General features: G+C 39.7%; 1 protein-coding gene across 2 annotated transcripts in view; it reads right to left on the bottom strand.

The window, feature by feature from the left end:
• The window catches only part of LOC104559824 (transmembrane protein 132B), a 232,101-nt gene that overhangs the window by 55,027 nt on the left and 152,820 nt on the right, over positions 1-24,254 (bottom strand). For both annotated transcript variants that reach the window (XM_062009941.1, XM_062009942.1), the window contains one exon: positions 16,011-16,197. In XM_062009941.1, the coding sequence (XP_061865925.1) occupies positions 16,011-16,197 (187 nt within the window). The remainder of the gene's footprint in view (positions 1-16,010; positions 16,198-24,254) is intronic.

Consider the following 24,254-nt stretch of genomic DNA (forward strand, 5'->3'; position numbering starts at 1 on the left):
TTTAACTGACATACACAAAACCAGAATTTTATGCAAATATTCTTTTACAATGTCCTAGTTTCTGCACCATTTCCAATCGTTTGTGTGGCTTTCCTGCTATTTTTCTCTTAAGGGAGGTTACCCTAAGTGAAAAGGGAGAGCTTTATAAATGACAGTTTCTGATAACTCTCAGCAGTTGAGCACCACAGTTACTAACTTGTAATTAGTCCACAGGACACACATGTCAATAACAAATCCATCCAAGGTTATGATTTTCTGCTTTATTTTCAATCTAACTTTTCTCTAATTGACTGCAACAGTAAAAGAGATCTCTACCAGAAATGTCAAAGGCATATAAAAGCCTATTTTCTTCACTGTAACTCCCACAAAACTGCCAATCAGCAGCAGAGGGATGTGCCACTGCTGAGTGCTGACAGATGTCCATGACCACCACCTGGCCAGCAGCTGTGGCCAGGGATTTTCTTGTGAAACTCTTCAGAGGTCTTCTTTCAAACACCAGCTCCCAGCACAGAAATCCCAGCAACCACATCCCCCAGGCAGCTGGTAGCTAAGCAGGAGGTGAGAACTCTGCCTGCAGAGGTTTTGCATTGCCTAGGAAACCAAGGGAATCCCCCCAAAGTCTTGATTTTTTTGCCACAGCCATAAAAGGGAAGGACTAAAGTTCCTGCTCCTTGTGCATCAGGAGCACGTTACAGCACGCCAGTAAACTGAAATAAATAGACTTGAACTGACAGAGCCATACAAACTAGTGAGTGGAAAATCCTTGTAGATTCTTGCTATATTCTGAATTTAATGGGGTTTTGGGGGGAGAATTTGACAGCAGAATTTAAAAACATAATAAAATGTTTGCTTATCCACTGATCAAATTAGCACAGGCCTCTGTGTGCCGATATTTCCAACTGGAGAAAAACATTAAGAAGATTCAATATTTATGTAATGCTTTATGGAAGTTCAATAGTAAAATCCAATATAATTTCCCAATTAAAATCACCTGCTAGTTGACTTACATCTATTACTATTATCTCAAGCTGCTGTATACTGGAGCTAGTCACACAATAATGGTAAGTGAACACACATAGGTTAAAAATTAGTAATTACTGTCTAGACAATTCACTGTTAGCTATAGCTGAGTGAATATAATGAATAATTTATTTGATGAATTTTGCATTCCTTTTCCCCTTTGTGAATTCATCAGGACCATGGAAAAGTTGAAAATGGACTAATTTTTCAGAATTGTTTTCTGTGAGCAAGTCTTAACCTGAGTATTTTTTCCACCAAACAAAGCTATTTGAACTTGTGGTTTGGAATTCATATTATGGGATATAAGCTACAGTAGGATTGTTCTTTTTTTCCTCAATCATAGTCATGTATTAGCAATAATGTAAAACTGCTCATGTAAAAAACCCCACCCAATCTGCAGCCCATTGTGTTCTGTAAGTTTTGTAATTAAGACAACAATTTATGCAACTTTGAAGCAGTAGGTAATTCTAAATTATAACAGTTGAATTTGCCACTGAAAATAGCAGATTCACATGAATCTTTGTGAATGCTGTTATTTGTTCTAGAAAAGCTCAAGGGTGTGCATGTTTCTGGGAACTTGTCATAGTATATCTGGATAGATCCCTAACACACAGATTTTTCCAGACTTACCGTTCGCTTTCAGCTGCTGCTGCTGAATAGCACCAGTACCTAGGTGAGACCAGACCTGGATGTTGGATGGGGGTTTCCAAGGCAGTTAAAGATTTATTAAAAGATACATCCATTATGCAAATACCTCAGTAAAAATCCTTGCATAGGGCTCCTTTTAAGGTGAGCTACTAAAGTCTCTACATACATCTGGGCATTATAAACTTCTAGACAAGTAACTGGAAGAGAGACTGGACCCCAAGACTCCCTCTTGCCCTAACAATAAAATTATACCCATCTTGTGAGTATTTGAGTAGAGTAGGAAAGCTTCAAAACAAGGGACTGAGAGCAGACTGTTCCTCACAGTTCATATACTAGAGATGAAGTGCATCATCTTCACTTTTGAGTTTAAAAGCCCAGATACAAAGGGGAAAATAAGCAGTACTTGAACTGAGGGAACAGTGGAAAAATGTGTCATTTGGGTGAAATGAAAACAGATTTTGCATCTCTCTGTATCACCCTAAGGGATTTACTCTTAAAATCTCTGCAACATCACTACTTCACTAAAAGATACTGCCCAGCATCACTTAAGACCCACTCCCTTTTCCCTTCTCAGCACTGGCCTCATTGGGAAGCCTCCACATCCCACCAAGTTGAAGGATGCTCTTCTGAGGTGCTGGGAAGCCAGTGCAGGGCTGATACCACCGGGCAGCCGAGTTCCTGCTCACCACTCTCACACTGCTACTTATCAACATAACTGGGATAACTTAGACACACACAACTCCCTGAAAGTACTCTGAAAACACCCTCATTTAGTATTTGTAACAGCCACGATTTGCAGAGAAGTGTCTAACAGAGTTAAACAGCAAGGTCCATTCAAAAATCCTATGAAACAACTGGTGTCTTAACTTTCAGAAATCCAGCCATGAGATGCTCTTGAAAATCTCATCTCAAATTCTATAAACATGACTCGCAGTACTTCACAGTCATAGGGCTATCACACTTCACAGGGCTGCACTTTTGGTTTTAACATAAATTGGTGGTCCCTAGAAACCAGATAACATTACATGGTAAACATTTCTGATTTCTCTCAGCACAGTTAAATTTGAGCTGGCAATCTAGAGGCAAAAAGCTAAACAATCATTACAGCTCCCTGTATTCCAACACAGAATTTAATGGCATCTTTTTTCCCCTTGAAATTTGCTCTTCATTAGGTGAGCTTCAAAATGGAGGCTGAAACAATGAGTGTTTTTAACTCTGCAGCAGATCAAATGCATTTTGACATCCATACTCTAAGGAAGAAATGACACTCTAATGAGAGACAGAGATCAAACACTCTGTCATTTAAATCTCTAGTAAATTAAGTGCATCAAGCTTTTTAACCCACATTTTGCACACCAAAATGCTGCAATGTCCAAATAACTCCACAATTCCTTCCTATCAAACTTCAGTTCTTGTGGCTCCTCCTCTTTCACCAAGATTGGATTACATTCCCTGCCTTTTCCCTCCTAACTCTTTACTACAACCCCACTGGGAGACCAGACAAGCAGCAACAGCAAATACTGGCTGTGATCAGTAAGTCAGGGCAAGGTTCTTCCTCTGTTGGAATTAAGTAGAGCGGGTTTGGGCTCGCTCCCAAGCTCCAGTGCAGGAGCCACGCCAGTACTGGTCTCATGGCACTGAGGTTCTGGGCAGTGGTATTCCCAGAAGCTGTGGAAAGCAAGCTGGAATGACAAGAGTCATTGCCATTTCAATGCCTTCACTAACCCAGAATTAGAAGATCCCAAAGATTATGTAAAACTCAATTAGCTTCTCCCTGTCCTTGACCACAGAATTCAGCATGATGCCAGCATTTCATCCAGTGAAACTGGATGGATCCATTTCTTCCCCTTGCTGCAGCAGGGAATGTATTTGTTACCCCTCAAATAACCTCGAATTTGCAATGCCTGCTCCTCTCTGCCTGCATCAGTGCTGATGCTCTCACTCCTGCCATCCCCACAAGGCAGGACTGTCTCCAGTACAAAACGCTGCTTTCCCTTTCAGCTCCACGGGAGGCAGCTGAGAAACTGCTAATTCAAGAACTTCAGAACTGAGCATCACAGAATATTACAAAGCTGTCCCAAAGCACCATGTTACAGTATCTTGATTATCTTAATCAAGTTGTAGCTTAGCATTTTCAGGAAAGCCGAGGCACATTTGGAAGGAATTTCTTTATACACAATAGCTGCTTATAGGCTACATTACAACTACAGCTCTCTGATTGCTGCTCTGCTCCAGCTTGGTGAGGCTATTTTAATTGAGTTAAAAAACACAGAAATCTCATGTAAAATAATTCCTAAGCCTGACTGATATTGAGGCCATGTAAATCAGCAGTAACTACACTAAGGTCAATGTCAGCTTTGAACAAGAGTTGTGTTAGATACAAATGACATTGGTGAAAAGCTTTCAGTGCAACATGTACATAAGAAATATAGTACAGCATCTGCCTGGCAAGACCATGGTTTGTTTGCATGAACTAAGGACTATGTGTATCCCTCTCACATGTATACACAGGACAAAATTAATCCATGAAGAAGAGACTCAGCTCGCTGTACAACTTATAAATACAGGCTGACAATTAAATAGTCCTAATAAGACTTACTCTCCAGCTAGCAGAACAGCTCAAAAACAAACACCATTTTGTTCACATATGCCCATTATATTATTGTCCTGATTTAATTAACAGTAATTTCAGTATCTCTGAGATTTCTTCTCTGTTTTACAAATGATGCCCTTTTGATGAGGGCTTTAATTCAAATTACTGGCCAATCAGCTGTAAAACCAAGACTAGAATGCTAAGTTAATTGTAAATAAAACCAGAATGAATACTCTGGAAAAAATTACAGATGAGACACATTATTGGATAATTGCTAAGGAACAAGAAGAGTCTCATTTTAGGTAGGCAAAGTGAAAGCTTTGTAGGTCCCTCCAGCACATTTTGTTTCCCCAGTCTGGCTCCTGTTAGCACTGTAATGCTCACAAAATCACTTCAGGTTGGCTCAACTCATCACTCTTGCAATCACTCTGTAAAGAGGTTCACTGTGCCCTTATTCCTGGCCCACAGGAGGTCCTGCCACTCTTGATAGTGTGTCAAGAGATCCCTCCATCAGGTTGCAATGAACTTCCATTGGCAAATTCTTCATAAAGATAGAAGCAGCAAACCTAAAGGAACAGAGGTAACCAAATAGCCCTCCAGAGACAGTATAGCCACATCAGCTCAGCAGAAGTGCACCTCTTAGCATTTTCCTCTGCACATTTATTATTGGAACCATTTACTTCTAACAAGAATTTAGTGTCTGTGCATCTTTGGAGAGGGTTTTCTAAGAATAGTAACTCTCCACATGGATCAGAGACCTGAGATCAGTCTGGATGCAAGAATACCTGAATGTCCTCCTACCCTTGATATACAGCCAGCACATTAACTCTTTCAAACACAGATGTATTTATAAACACATCAGAGATGCTACAGGTATTTGTCAATCAACTCTGAATTACACTTTCATTCCAAATATGGGGGTGTGCAGCACAGAATTCAGGCATCATTAGCCTGATCTTCAAAAAGAAGCCTCTCCAGAGCATTACACTTCTAACAAGAAAGCAGGGCAGAAAGAACAGAGAAGTGGCAATGCATGCAGCCTCTGTGTCAAAGAGATTAATCAGAGCAGCAGACACAGCATGGGCCAGGAATGGGGAAGGCTCAGGCATTGAAGCTCACCAGGCATGGCCACGCGGCACAGGGAGGAGATTTGCTACGTTGAAGAGCAAGAGTGGGGAGAGATGTCCCCTTTATCTCTCCCCAGCAGTTGTTTGCCTGAATGGTCATAAATTAGTTCCAAAACTGCATTTTACAGCAATGACAATGAAGAAAAGTGATGCCAGACTCAGGATATTTGTGGGCACGTTATTTAAAGACAGGTGCTGGTGTGGAGCAGAGCACGCGTTCCCACAGAAAAAGGCAATCCCACCTCATTTATGGTATGGAGAGAAACATGGGATATAAAAAGCCAGCCTGCTACCCTGGAAGGGTCTTCAATTCATAGGGCAATCATTAGCATTTATCCAAACTGCAAACAACTAGCAATATGTGGTCAAATCACTGCAATTTGGTAAGCTTCAGAGTGCTTTCCAAGAGGAGGATTAGTGGAAAATGCTGCCTTTAGGACTTGATCCTGAGTAGCTTGCAACAGGATCTCTGCAGCACTTGGCATCAGCACTCCCTGCATATTCATTAATATTTTGGACTACTTTTGTAAGAAGTATCAGCAAGTGTATCTAATTTCATGAAAGCGAATTATTGGCTCACAGTGGAATAACATGGTGCTTTTACTCAAGCAGGCATAAAACATGAATATGAAATCCTTCCTATAATCTCTAGCTATTGTCATTCAGTGTTTATCATCCAACACAGTTGAATACAATTCTTATCTTTGATGGATGTGGCACACAATAGCTGTTTTCTTGAGTGTATCATAAATATTAATAGTATTCACAGAGCTTCTTAAAATTTGTCATGTCACATTGCTTTCATGGAAACACTCAAAATGCCATTATTTTTGTCCCACCAATAGCAGATTCTCTTTCAGCTTCCTTCTTTCTTTTCTACTCTGAACATTAAATGGTAGAGTATGTTTAACTAAGCAGAGGAAAAAAACCAGGGATAATCATTCACACTGAGCAATTTGAAAACCTAGTTCAGATGCCCTAAATGAGACTGAGAGAAAAATTGTGATATCCTTTGGAAAATACAGTCCAGTTAAAATTGAAACACTTCATGAAGCTGAGGAGATTTGGCTGGAATTTCATTTTTTGGAAGAACACTGAGAAGCAAGGCTGACATTATCAAAATGGTCCTACTCTGCCATATTCCAAATGAGACATTTGCACTGCAGAAAAAAAAAGCCTTTTTTCCAAATTAAATATTTGCACATTATTTATCTGGGTTTAATTAAACACCCCAGTTCTACAAGGAAAAATGTTTTTCTGCTGTTAAACAATTTGGATCAATCTGAAAGAGCTCTTCTGAATTCACAAAGCACATTGAAATCTCCTGCTTTGCTCAATCAGAGCACAGCCCATGGGGGCATTCCTCATGACACGCACTCCCCACACATTTCTCTTCCAGCCTATTGCAAGTTCAAGTCTTCCCCTGGATCAAACTTCATAAAATCTTGAGTGGCTTGTTTTTTTGGCTGATGTGTTTCAAGAAATCTTTTCAGATTTCATCTTTCTCCACTAAATTCACCCTGTGCTTGTCAGAACAGCCTTACCAAACAAATCCATTTAATTCCCTACGACAATTAATTTGGAGATGGTAATAATTGCAGAAGATACCATCTCTGCTACAGAGACATAAAACACTCACTATGGGCATGGGAAATATAATAACACAAAAGAAGATTTTCTTTTTTCTTATTCTGTACTCTCTCCATAGCAGTTAATTTACTTTGAGTTTAAAATCAATCCTTCCACTGTGGGGTTTTAGGGAAGCTCAAGGCTTCAATCCTGTTCCCATTAATTAATGTTAAAACTCGTACTGAAATCTGTGATCTGGGAGTCATAGATTCTGGGTTTATTTTTTAAGAAATCTTGATAATCTCTCATATGTCTGGGACGAGGGTTTACACTGAATTTACTTTTAAATCATTTTGCTGTGGAATGGTGAATTTGGTAAATGAGAAATTCATCATCTGTGCAGTTCACTTTGCATGTAAAGTAAAGCAGAGATTCACTGTGTAATTTAAAGGGAACTGGAAGCCCAAAGGTCAAAATTACTTCAAGTAAAAAAAAAATGCATTAAGTGCAATAGATAAACACATATGGGACATTTTGCACATAAATACATTTTAATCAACCTCTATAAAAATATGTAAATCATCTGGATTTGTTAGAAATGACTGATCCTATTCTGGTATTTTTGACATTCCAGGATTAAGTGTTCCAGGGTTTTATAACTGACCCCAGAGAGAGCAAAGAAAAGAGGTTGCTAAAGCTTGACATTTTCTTAGTTTAGTTTAAGGTGAAGGTAAGCTTCTTTCTAAGTCTGGGTCAATTTCCATTTTGGCCTGGATGTGCTCCTTTAATTGGTGTCTGAATAGCAGCTCTACTGCCATTAGCATTTCTGTAGGAAAAATAAATTCTTTAAGGATTATTAATTTTATTTTTAAACACTGCCTTTCTGACAGCTGGATTCAACAGCCTTCTTTGTAGGAACACGGGCACTCAAATTCACATTACCTCTGACATCCTTTAACTTGCACTGAATTAAAATGAATGCACAGAAGAAACTTCTCCCCTAAAAAAGGGCACAAGAATCATCATGAAAGCAAACTGTTGCAGTCCCTGACTAAATTAACAGGATAAAACTTCAAAGATTCATAGACAAAAGCTACAAAAGGGAAGTAATACCAGGAAACATTTGATTTCTGAACTTTAGGGTGGCTGCTTATTTGAGTAGAGGGTCACACAGGCACTGTTCAGCATGCACAACCACTGCAGACCGTGGCTGGAAGCAGCTGTAGGTGGATCTGTCTTGAGTTTGTGCCATGGCCTCAGCTTACTTGGGGGCTTGCCTATGGCTCTCCAGGCAAGGGATGATGTTTCCACCATCCAGGCACCCAAGTCCTGTCTCTTTTATGCAGGACAGACAAAACCAAATCTTTTGGAGAGAGTGTTTTCTTTAGTCAATCATTTTCAGGAAATCATCCTGCAAATGCATTTTACATTTTTCATTGAGCCTTTATGCTGGAAAGGCATGGAGCCCTTGCTGGGAGAGATTTATCAGAATGACAGTGGTAAACTCTCCATGAATAAGAACACAAGACTGTACCATCTCCTCTGCAAATGGGAATCTGGTGGCATTCATCCCAAGCTGCATTTACCATCCCTATTCCTCCCTGGATACTTGGCAGTCAATACTAGTAGTACATTTTTTTTTAAAAGCACAAAAAATCTCACGAAAAAACAACTCACTCACCCTGCATTCCCGTTTTTAATAAAATAAATAGACAAATTATTGCACTCAGCAATTGTTTTTGAGCCTGAGTTATAGAAATGGGCATCTTTAAGGACAATTTTTGCCGGCGTTCCTGTAAGAACGTTTGCTTGCAGCAACTGGAGGTGCTATTATTCAGTCTCCCATTTAAGAGAAGCTTCACTAGAGTATATACAGCCATCTGTGGTTCTCAGTGATTCACAACATTAGTAAACCATTAGTCAACCAATAGCTTACATTTTTGGGGAGGAAACAAGATTTCCAAAGACATAGATTAAACACTTGCAAGATGTACAGAAATGTTTCAGGCTGAGGGGCTCAGGGCACTGGTGAAATATTGATTGTTGCATTTGAAAAACACTTTAGAATAATGACAATCCAGGAATTACAATTCTATCACTATACAAGGAAAGATCTGTAGCCCATGTATCTAAAACAGCAGCACTGTCAGTCACAGAGCAAGCCATCATTTTTCCTAGATAAGAGAATGGTAGGTATTTGTCTATTATTAAATCTATTGTTCCTCAAGCCTTCAGCCTCAGTTGGAACCTTTTTATAAAAACCAGTTAAAATACATCTCTTCCTTGTCTTGTTCTTTACTTTGACTAAGTTCTTGGTTGCCTAGAAACTCTCTAAAAGACCTGGAATTTTTTTCCCCTAACTGTTACATAATGGATTAATCCATTCACATTCATTTGCACCAGAAACCTGGATGCCAGGCTCAAAGTTGGTGAAGTGTTTGTTTCTTGTACCCCAAGACTGTCAGACTTCACTATGTTGCTACCAGCAACCTCCCATACCTGTGGAAATTGCAGGTTCTGTCTGTCTAGATCAGGAGAGAGAACACTGGGAATTATCACTGGATAGAACAGATTTATCTGCACTATCAGTTTCTATAATTAGCAGGACATACAGTTCTATTTTGTGAGATCACTATAGTGCAAATTATTATATTAAGACAAATCAAGGTATCTAGTTTATATTCAACTTTATAAATGTTCTGACAGATCCGCTGGATGCTTAAAACACACCTTCTGAGGCGTTAGACATCAATCAGATTCACAATTGGTATCCTACATCAATGCCATAAAACTCATCCTAAAATGATCACCTGCAGTGTTTGTAGTTAGTAATTGCAACATCAGAAGGCAGATTCTTTTCCTAATAATCAGTAACATAACCAAACAGTGTAACCAAAAGGAGCTTCAACTATGGTTGTGTTCCACTTCTCACCTTGATCTGCTGCTCTGTTCAACATGATGAAAATGGATCATCCTTCTACTTTTTGGGACATTAGTTCCACATGCTAATCTGTATACCAGATGTTGGAAGAATCAATTATCAGAGACATTCATTATCAAAAAGAAAACAAGATAAGCCTCACAGGAGCAAAGCAGCATACATTTTCATCTGGCACTCAGTGTATCGTGGAACATCAAACTGAACAGCCGGGCCCAGATCCTCAAAGGTATTTACGGATGTGTTCGTATCTTGCTAGAGGACAATGCAGTGGTGCTCAAGCCAGAAGCCTGCATGCCTCTCCAGATTAGCCACCTCAGTACAATCATAGAATCATAGAATGGTAAGGTTGGAAGGGACCTCCAGAGATCATCTAGTCCAATACCCCTGCAGAAGCAGGTCAACTTTGATCAGGTCACATAGGAACCACGTTCAGTCTCATTCACTTTCTATAGGTAAAATTTCTCAACAGTTTATCTTAAAAGCTTGTAACAAAAACTTAGATAAAACCAAGTGTTCCTTTCACTCTCCTCCAAAGAAACCTCCAGGAGTCAAATATTGCAGCTTTTAAATAGGCTTCAAATTAAGGGAGAATTCTCCCATCCATGCTTTTTTACCTGAATTAAATCGGCTTAAATAGTTATGCACAGCTTTAGGTGATAAAACAGCATTTACATTCTTCAAAGCCACTCATCTGTGCCATCATTAGTTCTTGACAATATAAATCCTACCTCTTTTCTAACCAAAACAGTTTTTAGAGATAATATGCAATAGCATTGAAGGATTTTTTAAAGTGTTTTATGAAATACCTTTAGGAGTATGAAAAGTGACATTCAAATCACTCAGAAACAGGTAAAGCTGAATAAGAGTGACTTAATTTCCATTTAATTTTCCATTCTCATCAAGCTTGGTTTATTCAGGTCTGATTAAGTAATGTCTGTTAAGTTCAGAAAATATAAACCACCACATAAATAGTAAATAATAATAGAGTCTGTAAGGAAAAATAATTTGTTGATTGTCACAGGGTTTTAGGAATTACCATAAATTTATTTTCCCTGTGTAAGTAGGCTCATCCAATCCCTTTCAGCTATCAGAAGATGCTCTAGCACTTATAGGACAATGCATCCTCATGTATATTATGTGCCACAGCTTGCAGAAAATGAATACAGAACGATTTGCAAAGTTGGACTTACAGAGGAATATACACAGACAGGTGCTTTTCAATCAGTTTCAAATGTATTGTCCCTCCTAACAGGAGTCTAAGCTGCACAAGTTTGGGAATTATTCACAAGATGATGTCAAGACATAAAAAGTTGAATAATTGCTAGCAACGGAATTAAAATTTTATCTCTTGTTTTGTGTCTTGCCTCCACCACTACTGTGAGAGAACACTTCAGTGTGTTTACCTCCAATCTCCTTGTGAGCTCCAGAAATACTTTATAATGCTACCTGATCTAGGTTGACCTGCTTCTGCAGAGGGGTTGGACTGGATTATCTCTAAAGGTCCCTCCCAACCCCTACTATTCTATGATTCTATGATAATTCTATAATTCTATGAATTCTAAAAATTAAAACAGCAGCACTCTGAAGGATTTCAGAGGTTGCTACATGTTGAACTTTGTGTTTTCTCAGCCTGTTGTCCAGAATTTCACTGACCACTTCTAAAGCAGTCTGAAAAAATAACTAAAAGGATCAAGTATTTCCCTACATAGTTACACCTGAGTACCTTATGACACCTTGCCTTGATACATATATTTTTACACCTCTATGACTATACAAGAAGATAGTTATGCAGATACCACATTTCCATGCTCAGAAGTGGTGAATTTCCCAATCTAGCCACACCTATGAAACACAAACCTTCCACAAACAAAACACGGGCTATTGGGATAAGCACTTTGGGACATCAGGGAGTTTCTAAAAGAAAGGCTAGGTATGTGAGGCTCACAATCCTGTCTGATCATCTCAGTCACATTCAATACTAGATGAAATAAACAATCTGTTTCTCAAATCGTGTAAAACGCACACAGCAATACCATCTGGGATCAGATCCAGTGTGAGGCTGGAAACAGTGCCAGTGAGACACCAAGCGCTTTGCACTCTGAATTGATTTTGAGCTGGTGCTCTAGTCACCTGCTAAGAGGTAATAAGGCCACGTTTGGAGTGAATAAACACTGCAGTGTTTTTGGTGGAGGAGCTGGGGACACAGGATGAAAGATACAGTCTATCCTCTCAGGTTCTTTCACATCTCAAAACATTCCCCAAATAAACCCAAATGTGTTTTCCCGTAGGACTCTGGCTGTACACACACAGACTGAGTCGCTTCCTTTTCCACCCTCTTCCCAGCAGCTAGGAACAATGGAAATGACAGCATAGCTTAACAAGAGCATTCCTCACTCTCTTCCTCTATAATAAGTGATATAGGACTGAAGTCTCTCAGCAGGCATCTGATTTACAGGCAGAGTCATGAGAACAACCCCACAAAACAAGCGGAGCCTTAGAGCAGCAGTAGGGTTATCACAGCTGTCAGCTAAATCTGCTCCTGAGAAGGGCAAGCTGCATGCAACTGCAATCACACATCTTGAGACTTTCTCTTTTCTTTGTCATGTCAGCTAGGGATGGTCTGCATTCCCACAGCATCCTCTCTGTGCACTTTCCCACTGCGCTCAGAGGTGACACTGCTTCAGAGGTAAGACCTTCAGAAAGCAAATCCTAAATTACTGGACTGTGCTGTTTCCATCTGTATGTGGTTCCCTTGGAAATCCCAACTGTCTGGCCCTGTGCAGTTTTTGAAACTGGACGTTTCAATCAGAAGGAGCTCAAAGATTTAGGGAGAAATGTCAGATGATGCAGAAAGTGAGGTGTCTTTCAATAGGAAATTTCAGGGGGTTTTCCTCTCATTAATGCAATTTTTTTCTTTATTTACATATTTTGAATGTGCTTGATTTGGCCATAAATAACACTGAGATGTATTATACTGAGGATTAGTCAAATAAAAGTGGATAGTTTGAGAGGAACTCCCAATATTCCAAAATTGTATTTCAGTCCTCTTCCAAAAAATATTCAACCTTCCCCCCTGAAAAAGCAGCATCTTTACAGTTGTCATACAGAAGGAAGAGCAGTTGTTTTTAATACACCAAGTATTTCTGCTTTTATCATAAGCTAACAAGTTTCTATTTACTTCCTAACATCCCTATTAAGGCTTAAAAATCTCTGATCAGCTTTAGTCACAGCATACAGGCATTGCTGTTTGTCATAACATTCTTACACTAAGTTATGTTAGATAATCTCATCTCAGGAGTAGGGAGAGAGCAGGCACAGAGCACAGATAATGGGTGCTACCCTGGCCAGGGTTTCACCTGGAGACCTTCCCTGGCCCTGCTTCCTTCTGTGCATCTCAAACCAGTGCTTATTAATGCACTGCTGACTTGATACCAAAGGACTAATAAGAAATAATCTGCAACATCAATTCATTACAGCAAGATTGTCTGCTAATAAGGAGCTATTTTTTGCTTCATAATGTGCACAAATCAGGTGTATCTTCACTTAGAAAAAAAACCACTAATTTTAGCTACTATGAAGAAAATAAACTCTATCACAGCCTAAGCCAGCACAACTAGTACTGAGAAAAACATCCCCACCACTGTCTCCAGAGACATCATAATGCAGTGACAGAGGGCTCTTTCGATTGTCTCCTGTTTATTTAAGTAGCATGGAAAACAAAGATAAACTTATAACCAACTGCAGCAACAAAACAGTGGTATATCAAACCATGAGGAAAAGAAAGTTTCTTTCACTGCTAATTTCTCCTCCACTAAGCTCTTGCTGAATCCCCTTCAGTCTTTTTACTGGAAGGAAATTTTTCCTCTTCATGACACTGAGTTGTGCTTCCTCATGCAAATGCTGGTGTCATTACCACTGAAACACCCAGAGGTTTGGTAATGCCACCAAAACATTCACTACTGCAAATCAAGGACTAAATGTTTTGATCAAACCTTAAACTCTCCAAGGAACTCTATATTTTCACCTATAAATATTCAGTGTTTTACACTGAGTGGATACACAGAAAAGGAACAGCGAGTGATTTCTGTTTGATGCAATGGCAAAGGCATTGAAACACATTGGCTTCTGGACCCTTCTGTGGTGTTCTTCTGAGGAACCAAGGTCCAGCAGATGACAGGAGATTGTCTCCTCAGTGAGCCAGGCAAATCTTGATGAGGAATGAACACTAAAATGCACATAGTTCACGTCAGGAACTCTGAGCCTCAGGATTGTGTTTCTCTGAACAGGTTGATGCATAGAGCAATTACTGTTTGCTCCTGCCTAGGCAATACAGTGCCAGAACCTGCACCAGTTAGTGACTGTTAAATGAAGCAGCACTGCAAACTGGCAAACATAAAGGGAAGAAACACAAATACAAGCTGTTGTTCCTGCCATCGCTGTCATCAATTCTCCTATCAGCCTTGGGCCAAGCCAGTCAAGGATGCTTACATGCAGCAGCAAAGTAACAGCCCTCATGAGACCTCCATTTAAGGACAAAGATCGTAAATTCACAAAAGAAGGGTTTTTTCCTTTACTCCATGATTAGTTTACAATGACAAAGTGTCTAAGATTAGATTAGCTCCACTTTGAACTCAGGTTCAACCTCAGATTTTGTGCAAGGACGTTTAGATAGAGCTGAAGTGGCCAACCTTTGCCATAACTACTCACAGGTGAAGTAAAACTCTTGCAAAATCCTGGTGGAGCCAATAGCAAAGCTCTGATGCAGCACCCACAATGGGCTTTTGGGTTGGATTCACTTTTCTGCCTGTGGTACTCTGCACAGCACAAACTCCACACTATCTACTTGAAATGGGCAATGCTGTGTGCTACGTTCATACAGCACAGTCTGTCACTATATCTGATTCACCATTACCACTTGATAAGATTCCATCCCCTCAAGTAGAGTTTTGTTTCATCTCTTACATGTTTGGGGAAAAAAAAAAGGGGGGGGGAGAACTAGAAGAAAATTCTCTATTGACTTTCTGTGTAGATTTTCTCCTCTATCACCAAGCTGCCAGTAAGCACAGCCTCTGGATTTACCTTCACAAGCATCTTCCCTTGTTTCTGTCCTAAGTAGAAGCTGCTACTGGTCACAGGGATATGGTTTAGTGGTGGGCTTGGCAGTGTGAGGTTAATGGTCAGACTCAATGATCTTAAAAGTCTTTTGTAACCAAAATAATTCTATACAGAGGAAAATGTCAATGTTTGTTGGTTTTATGGTGTAACAGAAAGGAAACAAGCACAGACAAACTCAGAAAGGAAGGGTAATTGTTCATGAGAAAGTAAACAATTACCAGAGAGCTTCTGAGGGAATTGGTGTAACATCCAGGCTCTCTGCCTGTTTCTCTAGTTTTGTACCAGAATATCCCCATTGAAATCACTGATTATGTGTAAGTTTAAAGCTGGAGTACTAAAAAGTCCATCAGGAACAGACGTAGGCCAAAGGTCTCTCCTAGAAAAGGTGTGTTTTACATTTTTTAAATAAACCATCAGCTGGAAGCTTTCTGCACACGTACACCTTATACCCTGCCTGCAAAATATGTTCAGCTCCTACACCTTCAGAAAGTGTTTTGTCCTTTCTCTGTAACTCAAAACGAACCTTTTATTAAATTGACACTTTGGAGCTCACTGGATTGTGTGGCTCTTTAGGGGAAAACAAAGCAGAAAACAGTCCAGTTGTTTGGTTTAGCAATGAAGTTTCCCACACATGCATGCTAATTTATTTCATTGAAAATGTCCCAAACTAATTGCAACATTTACCCTTAGAGCACATGCGTGGCAGTCGCATTAATACACCAGAAGACAATAGCTCCAAAGGAGCTATTACCATGTACCATGCCAATAATCCACAAACAGTAAAGGATTTTCACAAAAAAACCCTCAAATGGTTTCCAAGGAGCCATTATGGCATATCTCAGGTAAATAAAATATTATTGAAATGTATTTTTTGCATTTAAATCACTTGCAGCAGGTGCATAGGAAGCAGCACATAATAAAATGGCTCACATGCCCTTGAATACTAACGAGAATCAATGGAAACATTGAGCAGAAAGAAGCAGCAGCAGGTTCTTACCATCGCAAGTGGAACAATTCCCACAAACATCGTCCGGCTGACAAAGATCTCAGAGACCATCAGTTCGCTCAGGGAGTCATCTCGAGGGTATTCCACCTGCCAGGTAATTTGCTGGGCCCCTGCCAGGCTACTAGTGTTGTCAATCTCAAAGTCCATCTGCAGGACCTCGTAGGAGGACATGTTTGCTCTGAAAAAAAACAAGCCAAAGTTTCCCACATCAGTAGGATGCTGATAACAAAATGTTTGGAGGTTTTTTTCTCTCTTCTATTCACCAAAAGATTTACCACTAAGTTCAACCTGCAGACTTGAAGGCACTGACAGAAACCTAAATCAAACCACACACTGGGCAGCAGCTATATTTTGTAGATAAGGTGACATTGTATCTTTTAGTTTGCTGAAATGGAGACATCTTTCCTATAAAATTCAGCCATTCACTCTCTATAACCACAATGAACTCACAGAATAAACCCCAAACCCTGGGAACTGCACTGCACAGATTTCACTAAATTATTTAATACAGCATTATTATCATTTTGTTGCTGCAAATACCAATGCTCCAAAACAACAAAATATTTGCCCATTCCTCATGCTACATCATAAATGAGTTCTTTAGGGGGACAAGGAGAGGGAAACAGACTTTTAAACCTTAACTTGTCTTTATCTCAGTGAAAAAAAAAATGGATTTGCAGAAGTTATACATGATAAATAATGAGGGGTAGATTATCCTTATTGTCAATGCATGAAAACACTCTTCCCATCAGCACTGCAGGCTGGTAATTATATGCTGATCATTATATATTTCTCATCTGGAAATAAAAGTTCAAAAGTAAAGAACTGGTTGTAAATGTGTAGGATTGAGAACTAGATTGAAAAATTACATCTGCTTCTTTTGTTAACTACAGCTCTTAGCACTCTCCTCTAGTCCAACACTGTGTCAATATTAATAATTAATCCTCAGGTTAGAAAAACAGATCTCATCTTCATGTTCCACTGAAAACAGACACCAAGATTTAACTGAGAGCACACAGCATATCCACAGCAGGCACCTATTTAAAAAACAGGTCTTTGCTCATCCAGCACTTCCACAAAAATGAAGGCACTTTACAAAGCTGCCTACAAGTTCCTGCCCCAATTTCCCAGACAGACACCTGCAGTGTGGAGACCTGATGCAGCCTACAAAACACAGCAGCAGGATGGAAAGGCAGCCAGGCTGAGTGCAGACCCAGCTGTTCATCAGTCTACTGAAGAGACAATCAGTGCTACCGGTATCACTGAAGTTTCAGGGTATATGCTCATAAAACAGATTAAAATCTGAATGTGCAGCATGTTAGGCCATTCTGTAACGTGCTCACTGAAAGCATGAGGTAGCTTGTTCTCAATCTAGGAACGTGCCCTGTTCATGCAGGCACCCCTTAGTAACGACCCAGGCTCTCTCATTTCACCCTCTGTCCTGTCCCATGCTACATTATTTGTGTGCCCTTCCCCTAAAGCAGTGACTTCAAGAGCTGTGTTCATAGAAAGTTTTAGCCTGCTGCTACAAAGAACAGACACTTAAAACATCCTTTTCCTCTGCCCAGCTGCACAGAGGCAGAATCTGATTTTGCCAGATGTTTTTGAAGGCACGTTGTAAAGGAACAAAAAATCTGAACAGGAATTATTGATTTTCATGTTTTCTTTCTGACAACAAACAACACAAACATATGCTTCAATGCCTACAGGATAAATATTTTCCATGCTGACAGAAGATAATATCCACCTCCAGGCAAAACCAGAAGCTACTGAGGCGTCTTTTGGGTGACCAACCAGACAATCAGCAAAAACCTTTGAAGATAAATACTGTTATCACAACACTAGGGATATAATTAAACTATTTCTGTTTAAAACTGTGAGCACCACGATGGAGCACTCCATAGTTTATTGCATATCACTTCCATTAGTTTGCCTTATCTAAATTACATACAATTAATTTGCTCACAACACAGAAATAAAATCCAGAGATGAGCTTTGCACTATGGATCTAGATATTGAGCTTGTCAAGGTGTGCAATTTGGGTTCAATCTGTTCAAGTCAATAGTTGCCACTCAGAAAAACACACAGTGGTTTCAAACTCCACCCACTCATGGAGGGTTTTGCTTCACATTCATCACTTAAATAATATGTCAGGTTAGTGTGCACTGATAAATCCATTCCACGTGTCCCACTGATTGGCACTTCTTTGAGTTCAGTCCATTATGTTTTCAATTATTCCTCTTCTGTTCTTCTTTTTACACATCCAAAATGTAACTGTAACAGTAGTTTTATATTTTTAAGACAGGCTGGGACTCAGATCTCCCTAAGAAAAGCACGTGTGTGTCTTGCCTATATAGCAAGCTGAAGTAATTGCTAGGGAATAAAATGACTCTTGTGCCTGTAAATACACAAAGACCTTCACTGCATTCTTAACACAGCTGTAGAGCTATAAAAGACCTGAGTTTCATTTAAAAGCAGACATGGTTATATACTGCTGGATTAGAAATGAATCTCTGTGTATCTAGAAAAGAACAGCAACTCAAATAAATATACTTTTCTCACATCTAATTAATATTAATGTATGAACTAAAGCAAAGACTTCTCAGGTCTCCCAGGACTTGCTCAGTTCTGGTTCTAAAAAAGAATCCTTATCATCACCTGGAAAAACAATGTGGCTTGTCAAATGTTTTCTAGTTTTGTCTCAGAGGCAAATCATGTAGCATGACATACTAATATTGATTAAAGGACCCACTTCTTTTGATTTGGACTTTTGCTGAAAGAGGTGAGCTTACTGTGCTTAATCATCTTTCACTTACAGAGTTTCTCCACACAGTTTAGAACTTTAGCAAACCAGTATTCAACTTTCTGAACTTTATTCAACAGCAGGTTTCCAATTACCTTTGGCCAATTAACTTCCTCTAAAACTATGGGCTCCAAACTTTCCTCCTCTTTAGGACTAAGATTCAGCCTTCAAACAATACAAAGGCATTACAGTATCTGGGACACAAAAATTTCCACTTAACTTAAGGAAAAACTTCTTCACTGTGAGGTGAGGGAGCCCTGGCCCAGGCTGCCCAGGGAGGATGTGGAGGCTCCTTCTCTGGAGGTTTCCAAACCCACCTGGATGCATTCCTATGAAGGTGGACCTGCTTGAGCAGGGTGAATGGACTAGATGATCTTTAGACGTCTCTTCCAACCCATACCACTCTGTGATTCAGTGATAATCAAGACCTTAAAGGTTAACATTTACTTTTGTCAGCTCCATTAGCTGATAAATCCACGTCACAACATCTGTATCTGAATGTCTCTCCTGGTTATGCAGCATGACGCTACAACCCTTTTTGAAAGGCATCTTTCCACCTTGCCATGGCAAATCTTCAGCTTTTAGCCCAATTTGCAGCTGGTGGCCAGTGTGTTGGTCTTTGTAGTCACCATCGAACTGCAACTGCCTGGTGAAGACAAAGTGCAACCAGTGGGAAAATCCACTAGCAGAGAGGATGACGACTGTAACTCATGCTGTTATCAGCCATTAAATCCTGCTAAACTAAACTTTATCCTATAAAGATTTTTCAGCTTTTCCTTGAGCTTTACTCCATTTTTCTTTTAAACGTGTTTTGCACTGTTGTGAAGAATCTGATGCAATCCAGGGATTGTAAATCACTGCTTCTTTCTCTTTTTAGTTAAATGTTGCTATTGTCCAGTGAAGTCTTTTCCTGGTTTAGAAAGATTTTTGCCAGACCCTAGTTTAGAGGAGCAATAAAAAATAAGAAGTCAAAATTACTTTTATAAAAAAAGATTATTTCCTGCAAGCATAAGGAAAAGACCTTATAATTTTAGGCAGCTGGCATGCTTGCTAATAAGTCCATTTCTATGGAAATGAGTTCATAACTATTAATTTTGCCTGCTCCTGATCTATTCTTGATGAGCCTTTCAAATTTAGAAAAGCGCTTCATGATTCTCTCAATTTGGTAATTACTAACTCCCTTTGATGAATCCAGCCCAGTGTTTCAGACATGAGACATTCATTACATAGTTTTCTTTCTGGTGAGAGGAGAAAAAGAAACCATGGGCTTGGATTTCTTTCCTCTTGCAAACTCCTGTAAGTAGGTCCTCTTCTTCAAATTGCAATTTATAATCCTGTTTGTGTACTTTCACAAAACTGCCTCTACTAAGTGCTGGAAGAAACCCCAAAACCTTAAGATTTCTGTTCAGTTTCATGTTGTCTTGCCTCCTACATCTAATGCATTAAAACCAGATCTCCAACAGCCCAGTCAAGTTTTGTAAGCTGCCTTCATTCTGTACCCCTCAGTTAGCAGGCATGGTTGTGATCCCAAGATGGAACAGAAGGGAACAGAGCACAGAATAGTCAATCCATGGCCAACTAAAGCCAACCCTGGCTCCAATCAACTCTGGAATAAGAAGAATTAAATCAGAACAGGAAAAAGTTGCTAAGTCCCAGAACTGTCCTGCAAAGGATATATCCAGGCCAGGCACTAAGAGCTCAACTGCCTCATCCTGCTTGCAAATTGAACCTGAAATATATTCCTCTGGATGTACATTAAGCCATAAAGGAGTGAGCACTCTACTCAGGCACAGAGCCTCTTCCTCAGGCAAAAGCAGTGGAACAAATCACAGGCTGCACAAACTGCTGGAAGAATAAAGCCTGAGTTTCAAGTGCTCCTAAGCACCTTAGAGAACTCTTGCATCGCTGCATTCAGATGCTTTGTAAAGATTGGCATCATTCCTGAAGGGCTATCCATCACAAGACCTTCTAACTTATATTCTGACTCATCTTCTTCCTGAATCTGTTGGTATATGCAAACAGGAGCAATAACAGATATATTTTAAGTCTGAATCTAAAAAAAATTAATCCAGTTCAGATGCATTCAGCTCTGGGCCCCCAATGTAAGGACCTGTTGGAATCCAGAGGGCCACAAAGATAATCAGAGAGCTAGAACATCCCTCCTATGAAGACACCCTGAGAGAATTGAGGCAGTTCAGGCCAGAGAAGAGAAAGCTCCAGGGAGATGTTAGAGCAGCCTCCCAGTCCCTAAAGAGGCCAACAAGAAAGCTGGAGAGGGACTTTTTACAAGGTCATGTAATGATAGCACAAGGGGTAATGGTTTCAAACTGAGAGAAGGGAAATTTAGATCAGATATTAGGAAGCTCTTCCCAGTGCTGAGACACTGGCACAGGTTGCCCAGAGAGATTATGGCTGTCCCATCCCTGGAAGTGTTCAAGGGCAGGCTGGATGGGGCTTTGAGCAATCTGATCTAGCAGAAGGTGTCCCTGCCCATGGCAGCAGAGTGGGAATTGCATGATCTTTAAGGTTGTTTCCACCCCAAACCATTCCATGATTCTATGATTTATTACCTTATTAAGTATTTACATGGAACTGTGTAGGCTTTCTTTCACAAAGTAATAGATTACTCTGAAGGTCCACCATAGCTCTAACTTCAGAGTACTGCAAAAATCACCTGGCATTGAAACAATGCTTATTTTAATTTATCCTTATTTTTTTTTCTAAGCCAAACACAGAATTACTGAATTAAGTACTGGACTGATACACAGTGATTGATGTTACAATGGCAGTGACAGCCTACATAGTTAGCCATTACCTTCAATAAACAAATGCCTTTTATTAGCTATTAAGAAAGATTTACATTGCTAACTAAAGTGAAGAGCCTGCCTTATGTATTTTTAGAGAGAATGAAATATGTAGAATGGCACAGAGAAGGATGAGAGCACAGGGCACTCTGCAGTGCATTCAGCTGGGGCTGCCACTGGCACATGGAGGGTTTCCTGGCTGAAAGAAGTCAGCCCTTCCTATTATTGCAGTTGGCTATTACAGGAAATCATGAGTTTCATTCATTCATAAAGAAGTGTTTTCAGTAAATGGCAATCTGTTTGGGAGGCCCACAGCAGTGTAAACTCTCAAAAAAAAACCAGAGCAGACACTAGGTAATTGAAAATAAAAAACTGTCTGGTATCACGTTGCTTGAGAATCTTTTCAAGGTTAATAATGGTCAATTCTTACTCTCTCTGACAAATTGACACCAAATTCAATGGGAACAGGATTACATAAGCAAGGTGCATTAGTTTATAAAACATTTCAGTAATACAGGTCTCACTCCTTTGATCTCAAGAGGATTAATTTCATAAGTGCAGTTTACTGAAGAGCAAACACTTACAAGAGGAGGCTTTTCAACAACTCGTTGGAAATGCTCAAGACCCTAATTTCCTGCTGAAGTCAAATAAAGCAGCAGACAGCCAGGACCTCTTGGGGAAAAGATCCAGATTAAAGAGTCATAACCCTCTTCCCCTAAGGAAATCAAGATCCCAGCAGTCCAAGGCAAAGGAAATGAGAGCAAATACCTACCAACAGAGCAGCATCCTTACTTCTGGGTTATGAAGATTTGTATACTATGAGCCCTTATACTGCTTTCCTGAACATGGGCACTGGGAACACCTTTAAAGGTATCCTCAAGCAGCTACAGCATCCTTGAGCACAGATCCTACTTGACAACAGCTTTGTGGGGTGAGACAGCTACATCTTGTGTTACAGAAGAAATTTGACTTGATAATGGATGTTAAACCTAAACCCTTTGCTGCCAGCATATGTATCATTTTCATTGTGCTGTAAGGACTCAAAGCTGTGTTAAAAGCTTGGACACAGCCTAACTCACAGTATTCTCCCAGGTCAGTTTGCTGAGAAAGGGCTTTATCCTGAGGAGCACTCAAGATGGACCTGGCTGGAGATCTGAATAAACAAGTGTGGATATCCCTGTTGAGTGTTGCAGCACATATGAACGTCCCTAGAAGCCAGGGCAAACTACCTGTGAGTCCTGAGTATTTCTGCAAGCTTTTGTACCAATGTCAAAGTGTTCAGATGACACAGTGCCACTGCCCCTTACTGCATAGCCCCCAGAGGTTTTTGTTCTGCTGGGGGAGTGCAAGACACAAATGTTTGGGAAAAAAACAAAACCCTGTTCACTCTCGGTCCATGTCACAGCACAGACACGCAAGGTAGAAGTCCCATCCTTTGAACAAAGGCAAGACAGATGGTTGTAAGTAAACCTGCAGGGATAGAAAGAGTCTGCTTGGTTTCCTCTCATGATGCATTTCAAAAATCAAAGTTCACAATTTGCTCTCAATTTGCAATTGATTGTCTGACAGAGAACTTGTTCTGTTGTCTAGTTCATACCAATAGACTTCTTTTTGGAGTCTGATGTTTTTCTTTCAATGCTATAAAAATTCCTGCTCTTCACTGATATACTGGCAGTGGAAATGGTTACAGAGGAAAAAAAACAAGCTGCTAAATCTGTTAAGAATCTATGGATTGACATAGCACTTTTTAACAATCCAGTAAAAGCCATAAAAAGAAGAAGAAAATATTTTTGTTCAAAATACACTACCAAGTCCAGATATTATTCATGTGATTTTGCTTAGCCAACATTTTCCCACAACTGAAAACAATAAATCTAGATAATGAGCAAACCTTTTAAGCTCTTCAGCTTCTTCTACTGCCAATTCACAACTGTGCTGCTCACTAACAACTTGCAATAACTTCTATTTTATTTGATTTTATCAACATCATCATGACAACCCTGGAGACAACCAAGACAATTGCTTCCATTATTTTTATTTGCTTCCACTCTTGTGACAGTGTACAGAAATTCTTCTGGTTAAAGAGTCCTTAGGTACTATTTTAGCTAGCCTTTAACAAAACAGGACTTTTAGGACCAAAAACAGTATGGGTATAATTGGTGTGCTCCATTGGTAACATGTATTCCTGGGTACTGGGACTCCATTTGTTCTTTTGTCATGAGTTGCCCCTTTTGAAACAGCATGTTATCTATTGGGGTCTAAAAAAGCATTTTGATTACACTGGAATATTTTTCTGACTACTATTTAGAACCTCTTTATTGCTGTGCTGTGTGTTTCTTAAAATAAAGCTTCTCTACCAGGAGAAAGCATCTTGCTGGGGAATATAATACATGCATCCAGTAAGAAACTGGGGCCAGGGTTTTGCTGATGTTGGATGCAAAATACACAGGGAGTCATTGTGATTTAAAAAGTAAGAACAATGAAGGATTTATGCTGAATCCTAACCAGTTAATATATATCAACAGCCCAAATGGTGCTTATAATTTTTCTCTAACTATTCCGAAATCCTTACATATTTACACACCATAATCACATGGTGCATTTGCAACGTTGCTGTGCAAGCTGTTG

This window comes from Colius striatus, chromosome 17 (genome assembly GCF_028858725.1).
Source record: "Colius striatus isolate bColStr4 chromosome 17, bColStr4.1.hap1, whole genome shotgun sequence".
NCBI lineage: Eukaryota > Metazoa > Chordata > Aves > Coliiformes > Coliidae > Colius > Colius striatus.